Raw genomic sequence first — 18,900 nt, forward strand, 5'->3', positions numbered from 1 at the left:
TGAATTTTGTTGATTTTATGGCTTACAAATATCAAAACCTACACAAGGCTGAACTGTAAATTTGACGCTTCTATACGAGGTAACGCGTTGAACCCTTTAAAAACAACGCTAATAAACCACGATAATGAAATTCTCTTACATCTCACACTTCTCTTCATCCTCCTCCTCCTCCTCCTCAGATGATCTTTCCCTTCCACTGGCCGTGTCCGTACATCCCTCTGTGTCCGCTGGCGCTGGCTGACGTGCTGAGCGCCCCCTGTCCGTTCATCGTGGGAGTGGACTCGCGCTACTTCGATCTTTACGACCCTCCGCCGGACGTGAGCTGCGTGGACCTGGACACCAACACCATCTTCCAGTGAGCACAAATAAAACAAACAAACCCTAAAACCTTCCCGGAGATAGTAGCTCTTGTAGTGTAGAGTAAAAAAAAAAAGCTCAACATTTGTTCCTTTGACTTTTTTCCCCCAAACTGCATATATCTGCCAGGTCGTGACTTCTGAGTTTAGAGAGCTCTTTTTCCTACAAACTGGGTGGAGGAAAAAAAAAAAGAGTTGTTTTTGTTGTCAGACTCGTTTTAATGTGAAGAGAATGCAATTTTCTGGCGCGTCAGGTAAGGACAGCGATGGTTCGCCTCGTTTTTTTAGCCTCATTACCAGCAAGATATCGTGAGGGTGGTCTGTCTGCCCCCCCCCCCCCTCCCCCACCACCACCTCCCCTCGGGCACCGACCACAGGCCGTGTTGGTTCTGGCCACTCGGCCTCTCTCTCTCCAGGGCTCAACGTATGCTTCCTTTGGTTTTTCCCAGCAACGAAGATAAGCGAGCCCTCACGTGGAAGATCCTGCCAAAGAAAGCCTGTAAAAACCTGATGAATGTGCTGAGCAACCTCCACCAGCAGCTGGTCGACGGTGAGTCCCGAAGCTAGAAACTCGCGGAAAATGGATGATTGGAAAAATATGTCGGGTTGATTTGTTGAGGAGTTTGTGGGAAAGTAAATTTTCTGTGAACGTTTCCTTTTCGCGATTTTAAGTTCAGGGTTCAGTGAAGAATTTATCTCATTAAAAAACATCTCATTGTATCATTGTATGTGTCCAAACTAAAACCAACATATTAGTGGCTGATTAAAAAGGTCACCGCAGGTTTCATTCGTCGTCTTTAGATTCTTTTCTCTTAACAATTAGCTCTCCATTCGGTCGCCATTGTCTTGCTCTGACATTCAACAGTCGGAAATAATCCCATCACACCATAATATCTTGATTACCCGTCTGCCCTTGCCGCGTTCGCTCGGTGTTATTGTCAACTTTTTCTGCCATCGGAGGAGCGCGCCCACCGAGAGGCCGTGAGACTCGCTGCTTATTGAGCCAGATAAATTGAATAAATTAATTTTCTGATTCAGTGAAGTTGAAAATCTACCCGGTCGCTGCCAGAAGTGCTGAATATTGATATGCGTGCCAAAAGGTTTTTTAGTTTAAGCCTCCTGGACATTTGTGAAAAGTGAGTTCATTCATTGGAATTACGTAACCCTGATCCTCGTTCGCCACACAAATACTGACGTGAATACTTAAAGCAGCTCAGAGGCGTTAAGACCTTTAATTAGAACGACTTCATCAAAATGCAAATGATGCAGCGTTTTCAGCCGCAGCGGCGACGTGACGTCGCCTCGTTGGTTTGTTGAACGGCCAATATGAAGCCTCAAGTTCAGATTTTGCCCAGCGCCATCTTTGCTAGTTCGGAGCGGTTTGGAGCAGGAAGTGACCATATTTGGGCGAGATGGGGAATCTGACTCGATCTGATGGAAACTGAGGATGCTACGTCCCGCCCACCGATGGCTGTAACCTGACTGCACCGCAGGCCTGTCAATCAAACAGACACGCCCCCAAAAACACTTATTTTCTAATTAATGACGGATTATTTTCAGATGGACCTCCAGAAAACTAATAAGAAAGAGCCGGAGGCTTTTTGGAGCTGACCTCTAGTGGCCCTCGGTGGTATTGCAGCTTAAGGCACTTCTGCATTATTTTTTAGGACGGGAGGCTTCGTCCACTTTCATATACGGTCAATGGCTGGAGGTAACGCTTCCACCTCTCGGTTGCTGACATGTATTTTCCTCCGTCTCCAGGTCAGTACCGGCCGGACGGGCTGCTGGAAATGAGCATGAGCGACTCGTCGGAGCTCAGCTGCGGGAAGAGTCTCCACATGCTGGAGCTGGAGATCCAGGAGGCCTTCCTGCGCTTCATGGCGGCCATTTTGAAGGGCTACCGCTCCTTCCTGCGACCCATCACCCAGGCGCCGTCCGAGAAAGCCACGGACGCGAGCTCGCTCTTCGACCTGCAAGGTATCGGGAATGACGTCACCGAGCTAAAAACCCTCTGAAACCAAATCCAGTCACACAGGAAACTGACTGAATGAATTTAACCGAGTTGTGCTTTTCCCCCCAGCGGCCACTTCAAACTGCTCATCACAGGAAACAATAACAAGTCCACTACGGTGTAACGAGCCAACTTCTCTCAGTGATTCCCACCAAAGTGTTTACGTGACTGCAGAAGCTTTTGCAGCTTTAATACCAGTAATCCAAAATCCAACACCAGCTCCTAAAAAAAGACGCAGCTGACTGACTGCTCGGTTTGAAATTATTGGTTCTCTACACTTTCCAGTGAATTAACGTCAGAAAGCGCACGGTCATTTCATTGTGGGCGGGTCATCCAACCACAAAACGTTTGTTTACAGTCCACAAACTGGAAGAAGCTTGAGAATGCGTATCTCGGGGTTTTGTTCACGAGGGAGGGTGGCGGGCGTTGCACCGGACCGTGTTGGACAAGTCCAAAGCGTTTGAATTTACCAGTTGGTCTACGTTCCCGACCTTCGCCGATGGTCGTGAAACTTTTGGGCAGCGAAAGGAGTCGGTTTGAGGTGGCTCGGGTCATCTGATCGGGACGCCTCCCTGGGTGCCTCCTGCTGGAGGGACTATATATCTCATCTGGCCGTGGATCCCCCCCCAGGAGGAGCTGGTGGTTTTGGGCTACAGCTCAGCATCAGGTGCAGAATAATTTCCCAAATGGCTCCCGACGCAGCCTGAGCTCTTCCTTAACGTTATTGCTTCCATTTTTTTTTTCTCTCGCTCTCCCCGAGCATCTGGAAAAACCCCAGCGGACATCTCCGGTGCAGTCTTCATTAGGATCCGTTGGACCGAGAGCCAGGCTGATAATCATATCAATAATCAGGCACTCCATGAAAGTTGAGCAAAGAAAAGTCGACTTCGCTCCTCTTTTTTTTTCATCGTTATTCCGTCGAGCTGCGAAGCCACTCGAGTTCCAGTCGGTTCGGTTACGGCGCGCGATTAGTAGCTAATGACTTTCCTAATACGCTGTATCAACTAACGCCGCGTCATCTGTCGCGCCTTCCTCTCTACAGCTGGCCGGCCCACACAAACAGATGGCGTTGTTTAATACATGAGCTCTCGTATGGTCCGTCCCCACCGCCCGAGTAAACACACACACAGACTTAGCTTGGGTTGGAAGGGCTGCAGAGTTTTTGAGATGATGACGACGACGACGGTGTCGGAGTTTCACTATTCGGGGACTTTAGATGTTTAAATATGGTGAAGTACAAAGTACGTTTTGTCATGTGATGATAATTTGTCGTAATTTGTCAGCTGAGGTTCGTCTAATGCTTTAATTGCCATCTGAAATCCACTCTGATTTTTATATATTTTCCTTTTTTTAATTCAGAAATCATGACGATTATCATTTAATTCTACGCGCTTCACTTTCAATGTTTTAAAAGAAGCATGAATCAAAGTCTTATCAAAGATATTAGCATTTTTGCTAATTACTCTTTTGTTTTAGAACACAACAATAAAAACTAAGCGATGCGACGTGTTTTATGGAGGCACTGAAGTCCAAGTAATGAATAAACGGACTAATCATTAAATCACTACTTAATCAGCCCCCCCGGACGCTGCTAATGTTTTTGGCTGCAGTGGAGGGCAGTACTTAAGTGTAAAATAAAAAAAATACAAAATGGCACCGTGGCGCTCCTGACAGGAGTTTGTTTTTCCTCCAGAACCAACTGATGGTCCGAGTTACAAGTGGCCCGTTGGCGCTAAAATATTTATCAGATTGCAGGAAGTATTTGGCCTCCAGCTCGGCGCTGCAAGCCAGCGAACATCCGTCCTGCTCTCAGCTTCACAGCGGCGGCTTATTACTCAGTTAAGCTGCTTTCAGCATCTATTAAGGAAGCTTTTCACCACGTTTGTTGCATATCCCAAATTGGCCATTATACTAATAACGCTGTGGCGTCCATTATCCAAACCAAGACAAATGGAAGTTGCCTACAGCAGAGGGAGGAGGGCCTTTTAGGGTGAAATGGATTTCTTTTAAGCACAGAAAAAAAAAAAGTCAACACGTCTGTAAATCGGCCCTGTGAATGCGGAGTTGAGCTTCTGTAACTTAAATTATCTTTTAAATTTAATTTCAAGTGTTTTGTTTTTTTCTAAAAGTAAAACATTTTGTGCCCTCAGGGTTCCTGAAGAGTCGCGACCGCTCGCACCAGAAGTTTTACTCTCTGATGACCAAGACGCAGATGTTCATCCGCTTCATCGAGGAGTGCTCCTTCGTCAGCGACAAAGACGCCAGCTTGGCCTTCTTCGACGACTGCGTGGACAAAGTGAGCTTTTTGTTTAAATAAAAATAATATTCATTTTTGATGCATTGGAGTTTCTCATGAGCTTTTTTTTTTTTTTTTGCCTTCCAGTCATTTCTGTTACTTTTCTGTTCATCAATCTTTTTTGGGGGGTTTTGTTTTGAAGTCCTTTTGTTTTTTTCCTCCTCTTGTGTTTCACTTTTAGTCGTATTAGTAGTTTTGACTTTGTTCTGTGTTACCTCGCTTCTCTTTAGAGCCCGACCGATGCTGGATTTATTTTGGGACCGATGCTGATGTTAGGAAGTAATCAGCATGCGACCAAACTGATTCCGTGTCCACCAAATTTTTCCCCGAGCACAGCGTATTAGTTTTTTTTTATGGGAACGCTGCGTTTTTGTTTTTTTATATTCAACTTTTAGAGTAAAAAAACCAAGGTGCTCGTGACTTTGTCGCATTGTACCCAGCCGTCCAATCGCAGTAAAGGAGGGGCGGGACAAACCCACAGATGCTGGTCGCTGATTGGTTCACCTTTCAGAGTGGCTGAGCTCTGAACCTTAGTGGGAATAAAAAAAAAAGAAAAAACACATAGAACCATTTCAAATTTTTCCAAAGAATCCTTTATGTTCTATAATGGACAACACATATAAACTAATACCGATATATATGCGATAGCAGGTTAAAATCATCCAAACAGTATATATCGGTCGGGCTCTGACTTGTCTCCGTTCTGCTTCCAATTTCTTGAGTTTCTCTTTCTCCTTTTTCCCTCCCGCCTCCATCTGCGAGCAGCTTTACAATTCAGAGCGGAGCGCAGACAAAGGAGGGAAGGTAAGTCTGCTGTTACTCTCACCTGGTCTCGCCGCATCTTGCACAATCTCTGCAATACGACTAAATTACTTAGAATCACAATAGGTTTTTACAGGAAACAGTGTTCGAATAGAATAAATTCCCTTCAAACTTGTATATCGTCCCACCCATTTAATTGTAGCGTAATTTAAATTCCTGTATCACCTTCCCCTCGATTTTGATGCGTTTTTAATAAATATTCACCGTCCGCGTTAAAAATTTGCTGCCTCAGCAGTTTGTCCGGAGCGATAGTGAAGCATATTTTGCAGAAAATCCAATGTGCGAGATTTCTGCCCTCAATTTTTCATGAGGGGTGAGTAAAGGGCTTTTATCGCTCCAGTGGTTTCTGAAGCGCTAACTGAGCTTGAAGTTAGTTTTTTTTTTTTTTTCTCGCACGTCCCTCGGGTTCATCTCCGTGAAGAGGCTGTCGGTGGATCTTCTCTCCGCTGAGAGCGTTTCGAGTAGTTTGAGCTGGTGTCCTCGCAGGCTCTGTGTTCCCCTCTTACCAGACTGTGTGTGTGTGTGTGTGTGTGTGTGTGTGCGCGCGTTAAAAGTTGGAAATGTGTGTGTTTGCGGTCCTAAAGTCCACTCGGCCTTTTGCTTCCCAAGTCACGTCTGTGGGTCACTGGGTTTTGCAGGTGACATTTGTAACAGACTCGGAAATAGACTTGGCCGTCCTTGGGTTTCTTTTGTGTGTGTGTGTGTGTGTGTGTGTGTGTGTGTGTGTGTGTGTGTGTGTGTGTGTGTCCTGGCTGTAATTGAGACACAGTGGAAGTAAATCCAGAGGCCGAGCATCCACAGCTTCGTCTGTCTGAGCTCCCAGACCTACCGCGGTCTCATTATCTGCTCTCTGTACGTCGTTTCTTTTTTTTTTTTTTTTACAGGCGATTAAATCCGCTGACTGTGACTGGATTACATTATCTAGTCTCTGGGAGAGAAAGCTACACTGCAGCCCACACACACACACACACACACAGACAGCAGAGAGATAAGGTTAAGAAGTATTGATCCTTGAAAGGACAGAAGTTCATCGCAGCAACAAAACGAATTAAATGCGGCGGCGGCGCGAAACAAAAGGAGTCACACAAATATTCTTGAACATGTAACTTACAGGTGTACGGCAGCTGTGTGTTTCAGGTGTTTTACAACCGAACATAAATTGAAAATCGTCTGCGACTCCTCAGCAGCAGTGACGTCACCCCGTCGGTTTGTTGAACGGCCGTGATGAAGCCTCGAGTCCAGTTTTCGGCCGGCGCAATCTTAATAGTTCAGAGCAGGAAGTGACCATATTTGGACATGCTGGGGAGGATCTGACTCGACATACTACGCCCACCCTCCCCCACACACACACACACACACACACACACCGATAGCTGTAACCTGACTACACCACAGGCCTGTCAGTCAAACATGTCAATTTCTGGGATGTGTTCACATGATGAGGTCATTTCCTGTCAGTGTGCGATTTGAAACAACTCTCGTCAACGTTTATGTGCTTACAAACTCACTGATGTCCCTTCAGTCACATCCTGTTTCACACTTACATGTTGATTTGTGTCATTTTTTTTTACTTGGACCACTTTAATACTTTTAGCAACGGGTTATAAAAACAAATGTGCTCAGGAAAAAATAAAAAAATAAATCACAGAGCATTATGTTCAGCTTTGATGTGCCGCGTCATACAGAAGAGCAACGAAAGCTTTTCTTTAGACGGCACCAATAAAGAACAGACACTTACCAGTTTCACCGCTTTGACCGAAGTTGTTATCAAACTTTTATTACCGTCAGACTAAATAGGCTGAATTATGAACTTTAAAGCGAGCGCTTCGCCTCCCTTTCTCTCCGACGTGAATACAATCATCGCCCGCAGCGCTAAAACCTGTCACGAATCTCTTCTCGGTTTGAGGCTTCCCTCCATGACTGCTGATTATTTTTCTTTTCTTTTTTTTTTTTTTATATATCCACCATTAAAGCTCAGACCTCGTACTTTAAGATGCACTTTAAGTCTCATCTGTCCCCGTCAGCACAGCTGCAGTAACTCCACGTCACCGTGGAAACGGTAGTTTGCCACCTACATGTTTTTCGTTTCCGACATCTTTTAATAAAGAAATATTACATTCAAACGTGTGCTTTAACATCATTATTATTATTATTCTCTTCACTGACTAAATAAAACACGTAATCAAAAACGTATTTACATTGTGGTAGTGCACTCTTTATATATATATATATATATATATATATATATAACTTTTTTGTTAGTGCGATCTGTTTTTAGGCATTTAAGAGACATCGACGACACGAAAAAGCTAAAAAAAAAACCAAAACATTAAATGGTGTTATTTAGGCTGTAATTAAAAACTCACCAAAATATTGTTCTTTTGTCAACAATTGTGTGCAAAAATTGTTTTTTAAAATATCCTTTACTTTGGCCTGTTGTCTTGATGCTTTTAGTGGTTTTATGTGAAGCAGTTTGAATTGTTGAAATGTGCTTTACAAAATAAAGCTGCTCTACTTCGAGTTAAATAACAAGAATCTGTTATTATAAAACCAAACTGGGTGAATCACCGTTAAAAGGAAATACAGAAAGAAACAACAACCTGTCTGTACTCACTGTTCCTTGTTAACGCAGAAAGATGTGAGTAACCGTCTTTTGTCCTGAAGAAACCCGGCCTGAGTCTCTTTTTTTTTTTTCCTCAGAAACTCTTTGCAAAACAAAAGTTGTTGTTGTTGTTGTTTTTTCCGTCTTCTCCTCCCGGCTAACGAAGCTAGCTTGTTAGCAGAAAAAAAAAGTCCTCTCAGCGGTAATGACCTCCGCGTCCACTTAAGTATTTTTACTCACTTAAACTGCGTCCTAAGCGGCTCACTTTCTCATAAAAACGGACCATGACACTGATAGGTCACGATTAGTCACTCTCTGCTCGTCCTGATTGGCTGAGCAACAACATTGACACCTGACCACCCAATAAACACACACACACACACACACACACACACACACACACACACAGTGAGGACGCGAGAGATTCGAGGGCCACTCAAAACCGTAGGACACTTCAGCACTTTCCGAACGACGTCTTTCCGCTCATGAATTTAAACGCAAATGCGTCGGTTTACATAGTTACGTAGAAACAACACGTAAGCAAATCAGCAGGGTGCAATGTATGCAATGTTTTACTACTCCAGGAAGTAGGCCGGACCTCAGCAACGCCCTAGCAACGGAGACAAGATCTAGTCCGTTTTTAATTCTTTCTCCTTACTTAAACTGAATAAATACAGCACATAGAAACACTAAACTGCTCAGCTACCTCAGTGTTATTGTAAGTAAGATATCTGATGAACAAAGATATCGATGGACTTATGTGTTTTTAAGATTTTAGCTATCCTCTCTCTGGTGTTACGGTACGGGTGCTCAGAGTGACCAAAAATTTCACCAAATGGGTCACATTTTAATGGACCTATAACAAGTAAAAACAACATTATATATTACATGTTACATGAAATTCAACTCTAATTATATATTGCCACTGAGACGGCGGAGTGATATTTACCAGTGATGATCAGGGTGTGATGTCATGATGATTTGAGCGCGTTCTGAATGTACAGTTGACCAATCAGATCGCTGGGTTTGGAAGCTATTTGTTGTGCAATAAAACAACGTTTGCGTGGCATGTTATCGTCCCGATGAAAGTAGAAACTCAGCTTTAAATTAAAAATTAACGCTCCCGCCGAGTTAATTTGCCGGCTCGTACACCTGCCGTGTATCAAACACAAACCGGCGCTGCTAATATGCACTTAAAGCTCATTGATGTAACGATGACTGATTGATGATCCTTGAATACTAATGAATCAGATGGTCGTCCAGAGGCTGGTGTTGAATTTAATGAACCGTTTATGAAACATTTCAGTAAAAATCCAAGGAATGTGTGAGCTGGCTGTGAATACATTAACGATGCCTCGATAATTAATCTCTATAGAAATGCCCTTTTTTTTTTGTTTCACTTTGAATTATCTGCGTCGGAATGAACTCACGCCAACTCGGCTCCCTCGAGGTGCAGATTTATAGAGTCGACAATCGACCTGTCGATCTGTCCTCTCCGGCTGCGTACATTGTCTTCTTTTCACTTTAGTGTCAGTCAGAGGGAGTTCTTTTTCCTCACACGTTTCCAAAACATCGAGCTGCAGTAAATCCTCAGAGGGGCTGAAGGATGTCTGCTGATTTTACATTCATTGATTTTTAAATTAGTCTGAAAACAGTTGAATAATGTCTCCTGTGGCTTCCGCAAGAGTTTTGTCAAGTGGAAGAAAACTAATGAAGAGACATCTCAGGTCATCAGCTTGGGGTTTGTTGAAAGCTGGAGGATTGAAAGGCCTTTTTTAAGCATTCGATGGGCCGACGAAGTGATTGAGACACATTTTAAGGAGGTGCAGGATCCAGTTTTCAGCAGTTTGGACATCTCAACTTCTGCTCCCATCATTCATCTGTGTCCTTAAATCAACCCCAGGTTGATGTGTGTGGACACAGCGATATTTGTCCTGTTTTCTTTCATTCATTTCTTGAAAAATTGTATATCAACTAACTATCAATTAACCGGAAGAAGATTCAGGGTTTCGAAGGTTGAGGTTCGAGCCTCGGATGGGTGTTGGTTCGAACCTCCTCCACGTGGAGTTTGCATCTTCTCCCCATGGCCTCAGAAAACCAGAATTTACCAGCAAACAAACAAAACAAAACAAAAATCTGTTTCATCATCATGTGTGTTAGCAAATTGCGAGCAACATTGATAATCAGTCGTAGCTGTCCACTCGGGGAGTCGAACCACTGACCTCCAGAGAAGGTGACTTACAGATGTTCGCGCGACCGAGAAGGTTTCCGGGTTCGATCCCCGCCTGGGACGAGGTTCGAACAGCAACTTCAGGTGTGGGACCTTTGATTATAAATGTCCCCGTTGGTGTGAATACATGTCCAGGGTGTGCCCCACCTTCGCCCCAAAGGCATGCTGGGAAAAGCATGCCATACTGTCTACTCGGTACGGGCACGTATATATCGCGTTCTGTCATTTTAAGGATTTGCCACATTTTTTTATTGAGGCGGTATTCAGGAAAATATTGCAGCGTCGGGAGACAAATGAAACCGACTTGCACAGTCAGATTTGTGCGCGGTGAAAAGAGGTAGGCTGCAGAGAGGAGAGAAAAGAAAAAAAAGGGAGGGGAAGCGTGTTCACTCGGGAAATCTAGGTCACCTGCTGTCATCCTCCCTCAGCTCTCACAGACTCTCTCGCTCTGTAGAAACCCTCAGCAATCAAGGTGGCAGCTACAAAACTGTTTTAAAATTATACTTCAGGTTTAAAAAAAAAAAAAGTGAACCCCCCCCTACCTCCCCACCCCCTAAAAACCTCCAAAATGCGCTCCTTGTTTGCCTTCAGCTGTGATAAATGAGGTGGTCGCCGTACCTCCGCCCGGACGTCTCTGCTCATGTTTCGTGCGCTCTTGTTCCGCAGGTGGACGGCGACAAGCCGGAGGAGACCCGGCTGATAGAGATTGATGAGTCCCAGCGCAGCGAGCACACGGTCTTCATTACACCTCCAGAGCTGCCTCCTCTGCCCGAGGGGGAGGAGCATCCTCTGTGCTACAGGTACAAATAACAGAACAAAAAGAAAACAGTTTTGATTGAAGACTGTATAAGAAAATGGATGTAGCTTCGTCACCCGTAGGTTTTCTGAAATGCGGTTTTGAAGCTCAGTGTGGGTGGCGGCTCCTGACTCCGCCCCAACTCCGGGCTAATCCAAATATGGGCAAAGAGGTGGTACATGGGTGACGTCACGGTCGGTTTGTAAAGTTCTGAAGCCTCGAGTTCGATATTTTGTCCGTCACCATCTTGCTAGTTCGGTAGCTTGAAGTGACCATATTTGGACGAGCTGGAGGGGAAGAGCTATGCCCCGCCCACCTACAGCAGAAACCCACCTGTGCCACAGGCCTGTCAATCAAACAGACACGCCTTCAAACGTAACCGCTTTTTGAGGCCTGATATCTAATCAATGACGGGATTAATTTCAGATGGACTGCCAGAAAACTAAATAAGAAGGAGTGACACCATAACGACTAAAAAAAAAAAAAAATCGACTGACTTTGTATTTCAATGAGAAGTTGAGTGGGAGTCTATAGTGTCAGAAACCCTTGTGGAGGCAACCCCAAGTGGGCCTCGGTGGTACTGCAGTTTACGGCACTTCTGCACCGGCGTCACTTTTACAACCCGGACCCTACGAACACTTTTATATACAGTCTGTGGATTTACGGTCGTTGACTCGCTTTTGTAACCAGCATCAAGTGGCCATTTGCGGAACTGCAGTCTCTGGCACTTCTGTATTGACTTAATTTTTATACTTTATATTTCATTACATTGTAAACAAGCTTTCGTACCAGAAAAACTCTCATTCACAGCAGTGCTTTAAACCCTGCCTGAAGCTTTTAAATAAAACTGGAATTTATAGACAAATATTTTAATAAGAAACATAAACTACTGCGCTGTTGAATATCGTCTTTCTGCTCGATGTCTTCCACAAAACTAACTGTTTAAAATGTAACAGCTAACAGCAGGGAGAAAATTGGAGAATCTAAATAATAAGTTGAGTTGAAAGTTGGTTAATACATTTTTGAGGACCAGCAGGAGTCCAGGTCTCTTAGCGGGACGACTAAAAGATTTTAAAAAAACTGAACCATGTGGATTTTAATATGTGCAATTTGTATTCTGCAGTCATGCTTTGCTCTGAATAATTTAAAACAAGAGATTTTTTTTTTCAGAACCACTTAAGTTAAGCGCCAATAATAATCCATAATGACAAGCAGCTCTCCAGGTTTTTAAATTTTTTTTTTAATCTGCTCTCTTCGTAGATAATTACAAAAAAAAAAAAAAAAAATCATTTTCACGTCATTGTAACCTTGAACAAAATCCTTTTAATGTTCGATTTTTTTTTTTTAAACGATATCTCTTTCCCTGCAGACGATGAGCTGCTTGATTCGTAAAATAATTTACAACCCTGCTCCGTGAAAACGAAACGAAGGCTGTTATGGCGAACCGGCGCCGTCACTAACGTGTGTTCTTCATCAGGTACGACGGTTTCCCCGTGTTGAGTCTCGACCTGTTCGACCCCGTGGAGGGCCTGCTGACCTCGTCCTCCCGCCTCGCCGCCCGGCACAGCTGCCCTGCAAGCCCCGCCCCCATGTTTAGACGCACCAAGCAGGTCGGCGCTCAAATGGAATAATTGATTTGTTCAAGTTCTGAGTAAACGCCTGACATAAAAAAAAAATAAAAAAACTTTTCTAAACTTGGCAAACGAGACTCAGGAGAGTCCATTTTTAAATTTTGCATAAATACAAAACTGCCTGAAGCAGTTCACATTTAAAAAAAAAAAAAACCAAAAGCAGCTAAAAGATTTAAGCTTTTTTTTGTTTTTGTTTTTGTGATAGTAAGAAAGTGGGTGTGATTCTCCGGGGTGACGATGATGAGGAGAGACGCACATTATACTCCAACGGGGAGTCCCACACGTCCTCCAGCTCTGACTCTTTTTCTTTTTTTTTTCATCCAACAGGAGATCAAATCGGCGCAGAAGATCGCCAAGAAGTACTCGTCCATCCCTCAGCTGTGGTCCAAGTGTCTGCTGCGTCACTGCTACGGCCTGTGGTTCATCTGCCTGCCCGCGTACGTCAAGGTGTGCCACTCTAAGGTGCGGGCGCTCCGCACCGCCTACGACGTCCTCAGGAAGATGCAGGCGAAGAAGCTGCAGCCCCCCGATGAGGTACGACCCCCCCCCCCCCAAAAAAAAAAAACAAAACAAAAAACAATTCAACACCAAAAAAAAACAAAAAACACTTTCAAGATGTAACTCACGTGTACGTGTGCAGGTCTGCTACCGGGTGCTGATGCAGCTGTGCGGACAGTACGGCCAGCCCGTCCTGGCAGTCCGGGTGCTCTTCGAGATGAAGAAGGCCGGCGTCCACCCCAACGCCATCACTTACGGCTACTACAACAAGGTACGTCTTTTCTCTCTCTTTGGCTTTGCTGATATTTTGCCGCGGCGTCTAATAGAAATATACGAGCGCAGAGACTCGCACGTACTTCGCCGTTCCTCCTGTTTTTTTTTGGGTTGTTATGAATATTCTGCTGATTCTGCTTCGAGTTTGACGAATGCGCCCCATGACAGCCGAAAAAAACAACAACACATCCCCGGGACAACTGCCCAATGGGATTCTCCTTTCTTTTTTCCATCAGCAGTTGATGGATGAATTTGCTGACCGAGCAATAAAAGTTCGGAGAAACTGGCCGCCGTGCAAATGTGCACAACAGAAAGAATTTTAAATGTTCAGTCTTTAAAGACGCAGAGGAGAACGATTGTTAACGATCGCGGTGTTATTACATACGTAACATCTTCGACTGTGATTTACGTCTCGTGATATGAGCTCTAAATTCCCAGTTTCTCTAAAGGTTGACCCCGTGGCCTCGGATAAATATAGCTTTAATCCCGGATGATTAAAGCCGCCTGATTGCAGCCGCCATGTCGATCGTTTATTCACAACGACACAATAAGCCGCATAAATTACTGCGTGTGAATCGCTCCGGTTCATTTCCCTTCTGGATGTTACTTACAGAAAAACGGATACGCTTCATCACCGGTTAAGGCCTCCGCAGACGCTCGGCTTTTCAAAATAGAAAGAGAAAAGAAACAGCGGTGACATTTTTCAATGTAACCCCCCCCCCCCCAATCACCCCAACCCCTCTTTCAAGGTTGTACGACAGCGTGTGTGATCACACCGAGGTGTCGGGATGAATCGCTGCAGGGTCGTCCCTCATCCGGGAGAGCGGGAAGTAAATCAGCTGATGTGGGAGCCAGGATCGTATTTCATGTTAGAAGCAGGCGGAAACAGATTCTGTGTTCACTTGCAGCTGCTGCACCGGACAGCTGCAGGTGTTTTTATTCATATTTCCTTTCGTGCATCTTTAGATCTTTGAAGGATGAGAAAGAGGAGCGAAGAGGTTTTTTTTTTCCTGCGGGTAACAACTAACAAAAGAAATATGTAAATGCGAATTAAAAAAAATCAGAAAAAACAAAAATGACAGGAAGGAAAATTCTTATGGAAATTGTATGAAACTGGATCTGACTCGATCTGATTGGAAACCCGACGATACTACGTCCCGCCCCACCGATAGCTGTAACCTAACTGCACCACGGGCCTGTCAATCAAACAGACACGCCCCCCCCCCCCCCAAAACACGTGTTTTTGGAGCTTATTTTCCAATTAATGAAGGATTATTTTCAGATGGACCTCCAGAAAACTAATAAGAAGAAGTGACTTTAGCTAAAAACACCGAGATAACTGATGGACACATTTTATTCACTTTGGATTTGATGAGAGAAGTTGAATGGGAGTCTACGGAGACATTTTGGAGCCGACCTCTGGTGGCGCTCGGTGGTATTGCAGCTTAAGGCCCTTCTGCATCGGCAGGCTACGACCACTTTTATATCCAGTCTATTGATTAAACACCAGAAGTGTAAAGATGCACTTTTACACTCCGCGTGGAGCGTTCACAAGCGCTAACCGTCCTTAACAACACTTAACAACATCTCCAGCTCCAGTTTCACCTGATCCAAATCCTCAGAGCCTCCGAACACGCGGTTCTTTTCCGCGGCATACCGATCGCGTTTCTCCCTGAAGTTTATTTTCGGGGCGGACGGGAGGCTGTTGAACGTTACTCGGCCGCCGACAGCTGCAGCTCCCCCCTCTTTTTTTTTTTTTTTTTTTTCTTTTTCTGAGTGTGACTGTGGATCTAAAAAAAAAAACCAACGCTGCAGTTACTGCCTTTGATGAAAAATTAATTCAAGATGTTATTATACGAGACGACGATCCGTTCAGTTTTAGTTCAAAATGTTGGAGTTGGAACCAAATGAATGACGTTTGATGTCGGAATTCACACAAAAATTTTGACTCGCCGAGTTCATTAATTTATTTCGGAGATGAAGAAAAGAACTTCTTCACTTTGTGAGGGAAGTTTCACAATAATCTAACAGCAACGTTTTTCTAATATAAGTCTCCTTCCTCTCCTCTTTCCTGTCCTGATACTCTTCCACCTCCTCCTCCTCTTCCTCCTCCTCCTTCCTCTCCCCTTTTCTGTCCTGATACTCTTCCTCTTCCACCTCCTCCTCTTCCTCCTTCTTCCTCCGTATCCTGTTCCTCCTCTTCCTCCTCCTCCTTCCTCTCCCCTTTTCTGTCCTGATACTCTTCCTCCTCCTCCTCCTTCCTCCTCTTCCTTTTCCTCCTCCTCCTTCCTCTCCCTTTTTCTGTCCTGATACTCTTCCTCTTCCTCCTTCCTCTCCCCTTTTCTGTCCTGATACTCTTCCTCTTCCACCTCCTTGTCTTCCTCCTCCTCTTCCTCCTTCTTCCTCCGTATCCTGTTCCTCCTCTTCCTCCTCCTCCTTCCTCTCCCTTTTTCTGTCCTGATACTCTTCCTCTTCCTCCTCCTTCCTCTCCCCTTTTCTGTCCTGATACTCTTTCTCTTCCACCTCCTCCTCTTCCTCCTTCTTCCTCCGTATCCTGTTTCTCCTCTTCCTCCTCCTCCTTCCTCTCCCCTTTTCTGTCCTGATACACTTCCTCTTCCACCTCCTCCTCCTCCTCCTCCTCCTTCCTCTCCCCTTTTCTGTCCTGATACTCTTCCTCTTCCACCTCCTCCTCCTCCTCCTCCTCCTTCCTCTCCCCTTTTCTGTCCTGATACTCTTCCTCTTCCACCTCCTCCTCCTCTTCCTCCTCCTCCTTCCTCTCCCCTTTTCTGTCCTGATACTCTTCCTCCTCCTCCTCCTCCTCCTCCAGGCCGTGTTGGAGAGCACGTGGCCCTCCAGCACCAGAGGAGGATACTTCCTGTGGATGAAGCTGAGAAACGTCATCCTCGGCGTCGCTCAGTTCAAGCAGGCTCTGCGCCGACCGGCTCCGCTGACCCAGAGTCCTCTTTCAGGTACCGGCGACCCGCGACGCTCCGACGCAACAGAACTGGGATGTTTTAACATGTTTTAATGCACAATTTATTTCTTCGCGGTTTCTTTTACCAGATTTAAAGGAAAAACTTTTAAGTCCAACTGAAATTGTCGTACTTTTTTTTTTTGTATCTGCGGTGAAAATCTGAAAACTTTAAAGACCTTTTTTCGACACAGCCAATCAAATCTTGCACACACACACACACACACACACACACACACACACACACACACACACACACACACACACACACACACACACACACACACACACCAGGAGCCCGACAGCAGCCCCGCAGCACAACACGAGACTCTTCCGTACGTCAGCTCCTCGAATGAGCCGCCAAAACATTGAACAACATGTTGACGTCGAGCGGCGAAGCAAATCAGTGGAACCGACGCACCTCCAGTCAGATGAGAGGAAAATAAATGTTGTATTTCTTCGTGTTGATAATAAAAATACAGAACAATACAAGCGTAAAAATACGTTAAAAAAATCTACCAAAAAACGCTTTATTTTAGACGGTCAAAATAGAGGCGAGTTTTAAAGTTTAAATGGCGGCAAAATGAACAAAAGTACAAAAGTAGAGACTCGACAACAACAATTATATAAAAAGAAATATAGATCCAAGTAGTTTTTAGTACTTCTGTGTTCTCAGCTATAAATTTACAGGCAAACAAACTTGTGCAGTTTAAATAAAATCAGTTTCATGCATAACAAATTAAATATAATCTAAACAGATGATAATCTGAGATTGTTGCAGAGCAAACTGGAGCAACGCAGGCCACGCCCACAAATCACAATCCCAGGAAAGAAAATCTACTAACCGTTTTTTTATTTTTTTTTAATTAAATTACATTTTTCAATCGTATTACACACGAGTTGAAAAGTGAAACTATAAAACACAGATTGAACTCCCACCTGCATGCGAGTGAGTGAACACCTGCACACCCGGCGCATGCTAATCCCCCGTCCCGCTAATCCCGTCTTTTTTTTTTTTTTTTTTTTTTAAGAGACTCCCCCCGTCGACCAGCCGACGAGTTGAGCGCCGGTTCAGTTCGAAAGAGGCGAAGCGTCTCGTAAAACACACTCGTCTCTTCTCTTCACTTTATGAAATCTATAAAACGTGGCAAATTTTCTGGGCTGTTGAACGCAGACTCAAACAGGCAATTAGCATTAATCAGTTGCTGAGTCATCATTTTTCCTGATAATTGATGCTAAATCAGTTGTTTTATAGGAAATATTAAGAAACTGTAGAGCCCATAATTAAAAAGTATTACAGTCACTGTATTTATTCAATAAATAATAATAAAAAAAGCTTTTATTTTGAAGAAATTTGTCCATTTTTTGTTTTCAAGCTTTCAAAAAAATCCTTTCTCATTTCATTTCACATCTTTACAATCTGGTTTTACTGGATTTTATAGAGCCCATAAATAAAAGTATTACAGTCACTGTATTTATTCAATAAAAATAAAAAAAAAAATAAAAAGCTTTTATTTTGAAGAAATTTGAAGTCTTTTTTTTGGGTTTTGTTTTCAAGCTTTCTCATTTCATTTCACATCTTTACAAAGTGGTTTTACTGGATTTTATTTAGAAAAAGACGCATCGACGGCAAATAAAAAATCAACTTTTTTTTTTCGTGACTTTCGAGATGATGCCCCGTCCTCCCTTTTTTTAAATTTTTTTTTTTTAACGTCTTGTTGTTTTTGGGCAGATGGCAGCGACTTGGACGCCGTGAGTCACGGCAGCCTGGATAGCTCCGCCGATGCTCACGTGGCCGACTCCGCCAAAGTAGACCCCGCTGACGATAGATCTAGCACAGGTACACAAAAAACAAAACAAACAACAACCCAAAACAACGGCTGCTTTGCGTGACCCCCATCTTTTCAACGGCGGCCATCTTGTTCCACATCTTCTTTTTTTTTTTTTTTTCTTTCTCTCAATGACATCTTGTTTTATCTCCTTCCTTCATTTGTCCCCCCCGCTCACCGAACCGGCCTCTTCCTCGTCTCCTGCTTTGCTTTTTTTTCCCGAACCTTCCCGTCCGTCTCCTTTTTTGTGCGTCACGACGTCATCGCCTTCGCCCCCCCCCCCCTTGTTTTTTTTGTTTTTTTTGCGGCTGTGGTTTCCTTGCTCTGCTCTGACCCTTTAACCCTGCCCTTCACTCTGGACCCCTGCCCTGTGTTGCCCCTGCATGCAGTCGGCCGTGGGGGCGGCGGCGTGGGCGGCGGGGCCCCGGTGGTCCACTCCCACCGGGGGGGCTGTGAGCTCAGAGAAGCCTCCCTCCACCCAGGTAAACCTCTCAGTCTCTCTCTGGTTGTCTCATCTTAACGTGCTCTGCAACATTTTTTGAATTTATTTTTGTTTATTTCCTTCATCGCTGTCCCTTTTTTCTC

General features: G+C 44.4%; 1 protein-coding gene across 1 annotated transcript in view; it reads left to right on the plus strand.

Annotated features, from left to right (window-relative positions):
• The window catches only part of LOC138208058 (C-myc promoter-binding protein-like), a 47,577-nt gene that overhangs the window by 13,874 nt on the left and 14,803 nt on the right, over nucleotides 1–18,900 (plus strand). Inside the window, 12 exon segments of the mRNA XM_069165706.1 lie at nucleotides 180–355; nucleotides 806–906; nucleotides 2,118–2,333; nucleotides 4,518–4,663; nucleotides 5,429–5,467; nucleotides 10,984–11,117; nucleotides 12,591–12,723; nucleotides 13,072–13,278; nucleotides 13,385–13,513; nucleotides 16,343–16,484; nucleotides 18,219–18,326; nucleotides 18,705–18,797. Of these exon segments, the coding sequence (XP_069021807.1) occupies nucleotides 180–355; nucleotides 806–906; nucleotides 2,118–2,333; nucleotides 4,518–4,663; nucleotides 5,429–5,467; nucleotides 10,984–11,117; nucleotides 12,591–12,723; nucleotides 13,072–13,278; nucleotides 13,385–13,513; nucleotides 16,343–16,484; nucleotides 18,219–18,326; nucleotides 18,705–18,797 (1,624 nt within the window).

Source organism: Embiotoca jacksoni, unplaced genomic scaffold, assembly GCF_022577435.1.
Source record: "Embiotoca jacksoni isolate LCO1_2020_lvr unplaced genomic scaffold, fEmbJac1.0.p SCAF_35, whole genome shotgun sequence".
In the NCBI taxonomy this organism is placed as follows: domain Eukaryota; kingdom Metazoa; phylum Chordata; class Actinopteri; family Embiotocidae; genus Embiotoca; species Embiotoca jacksoni.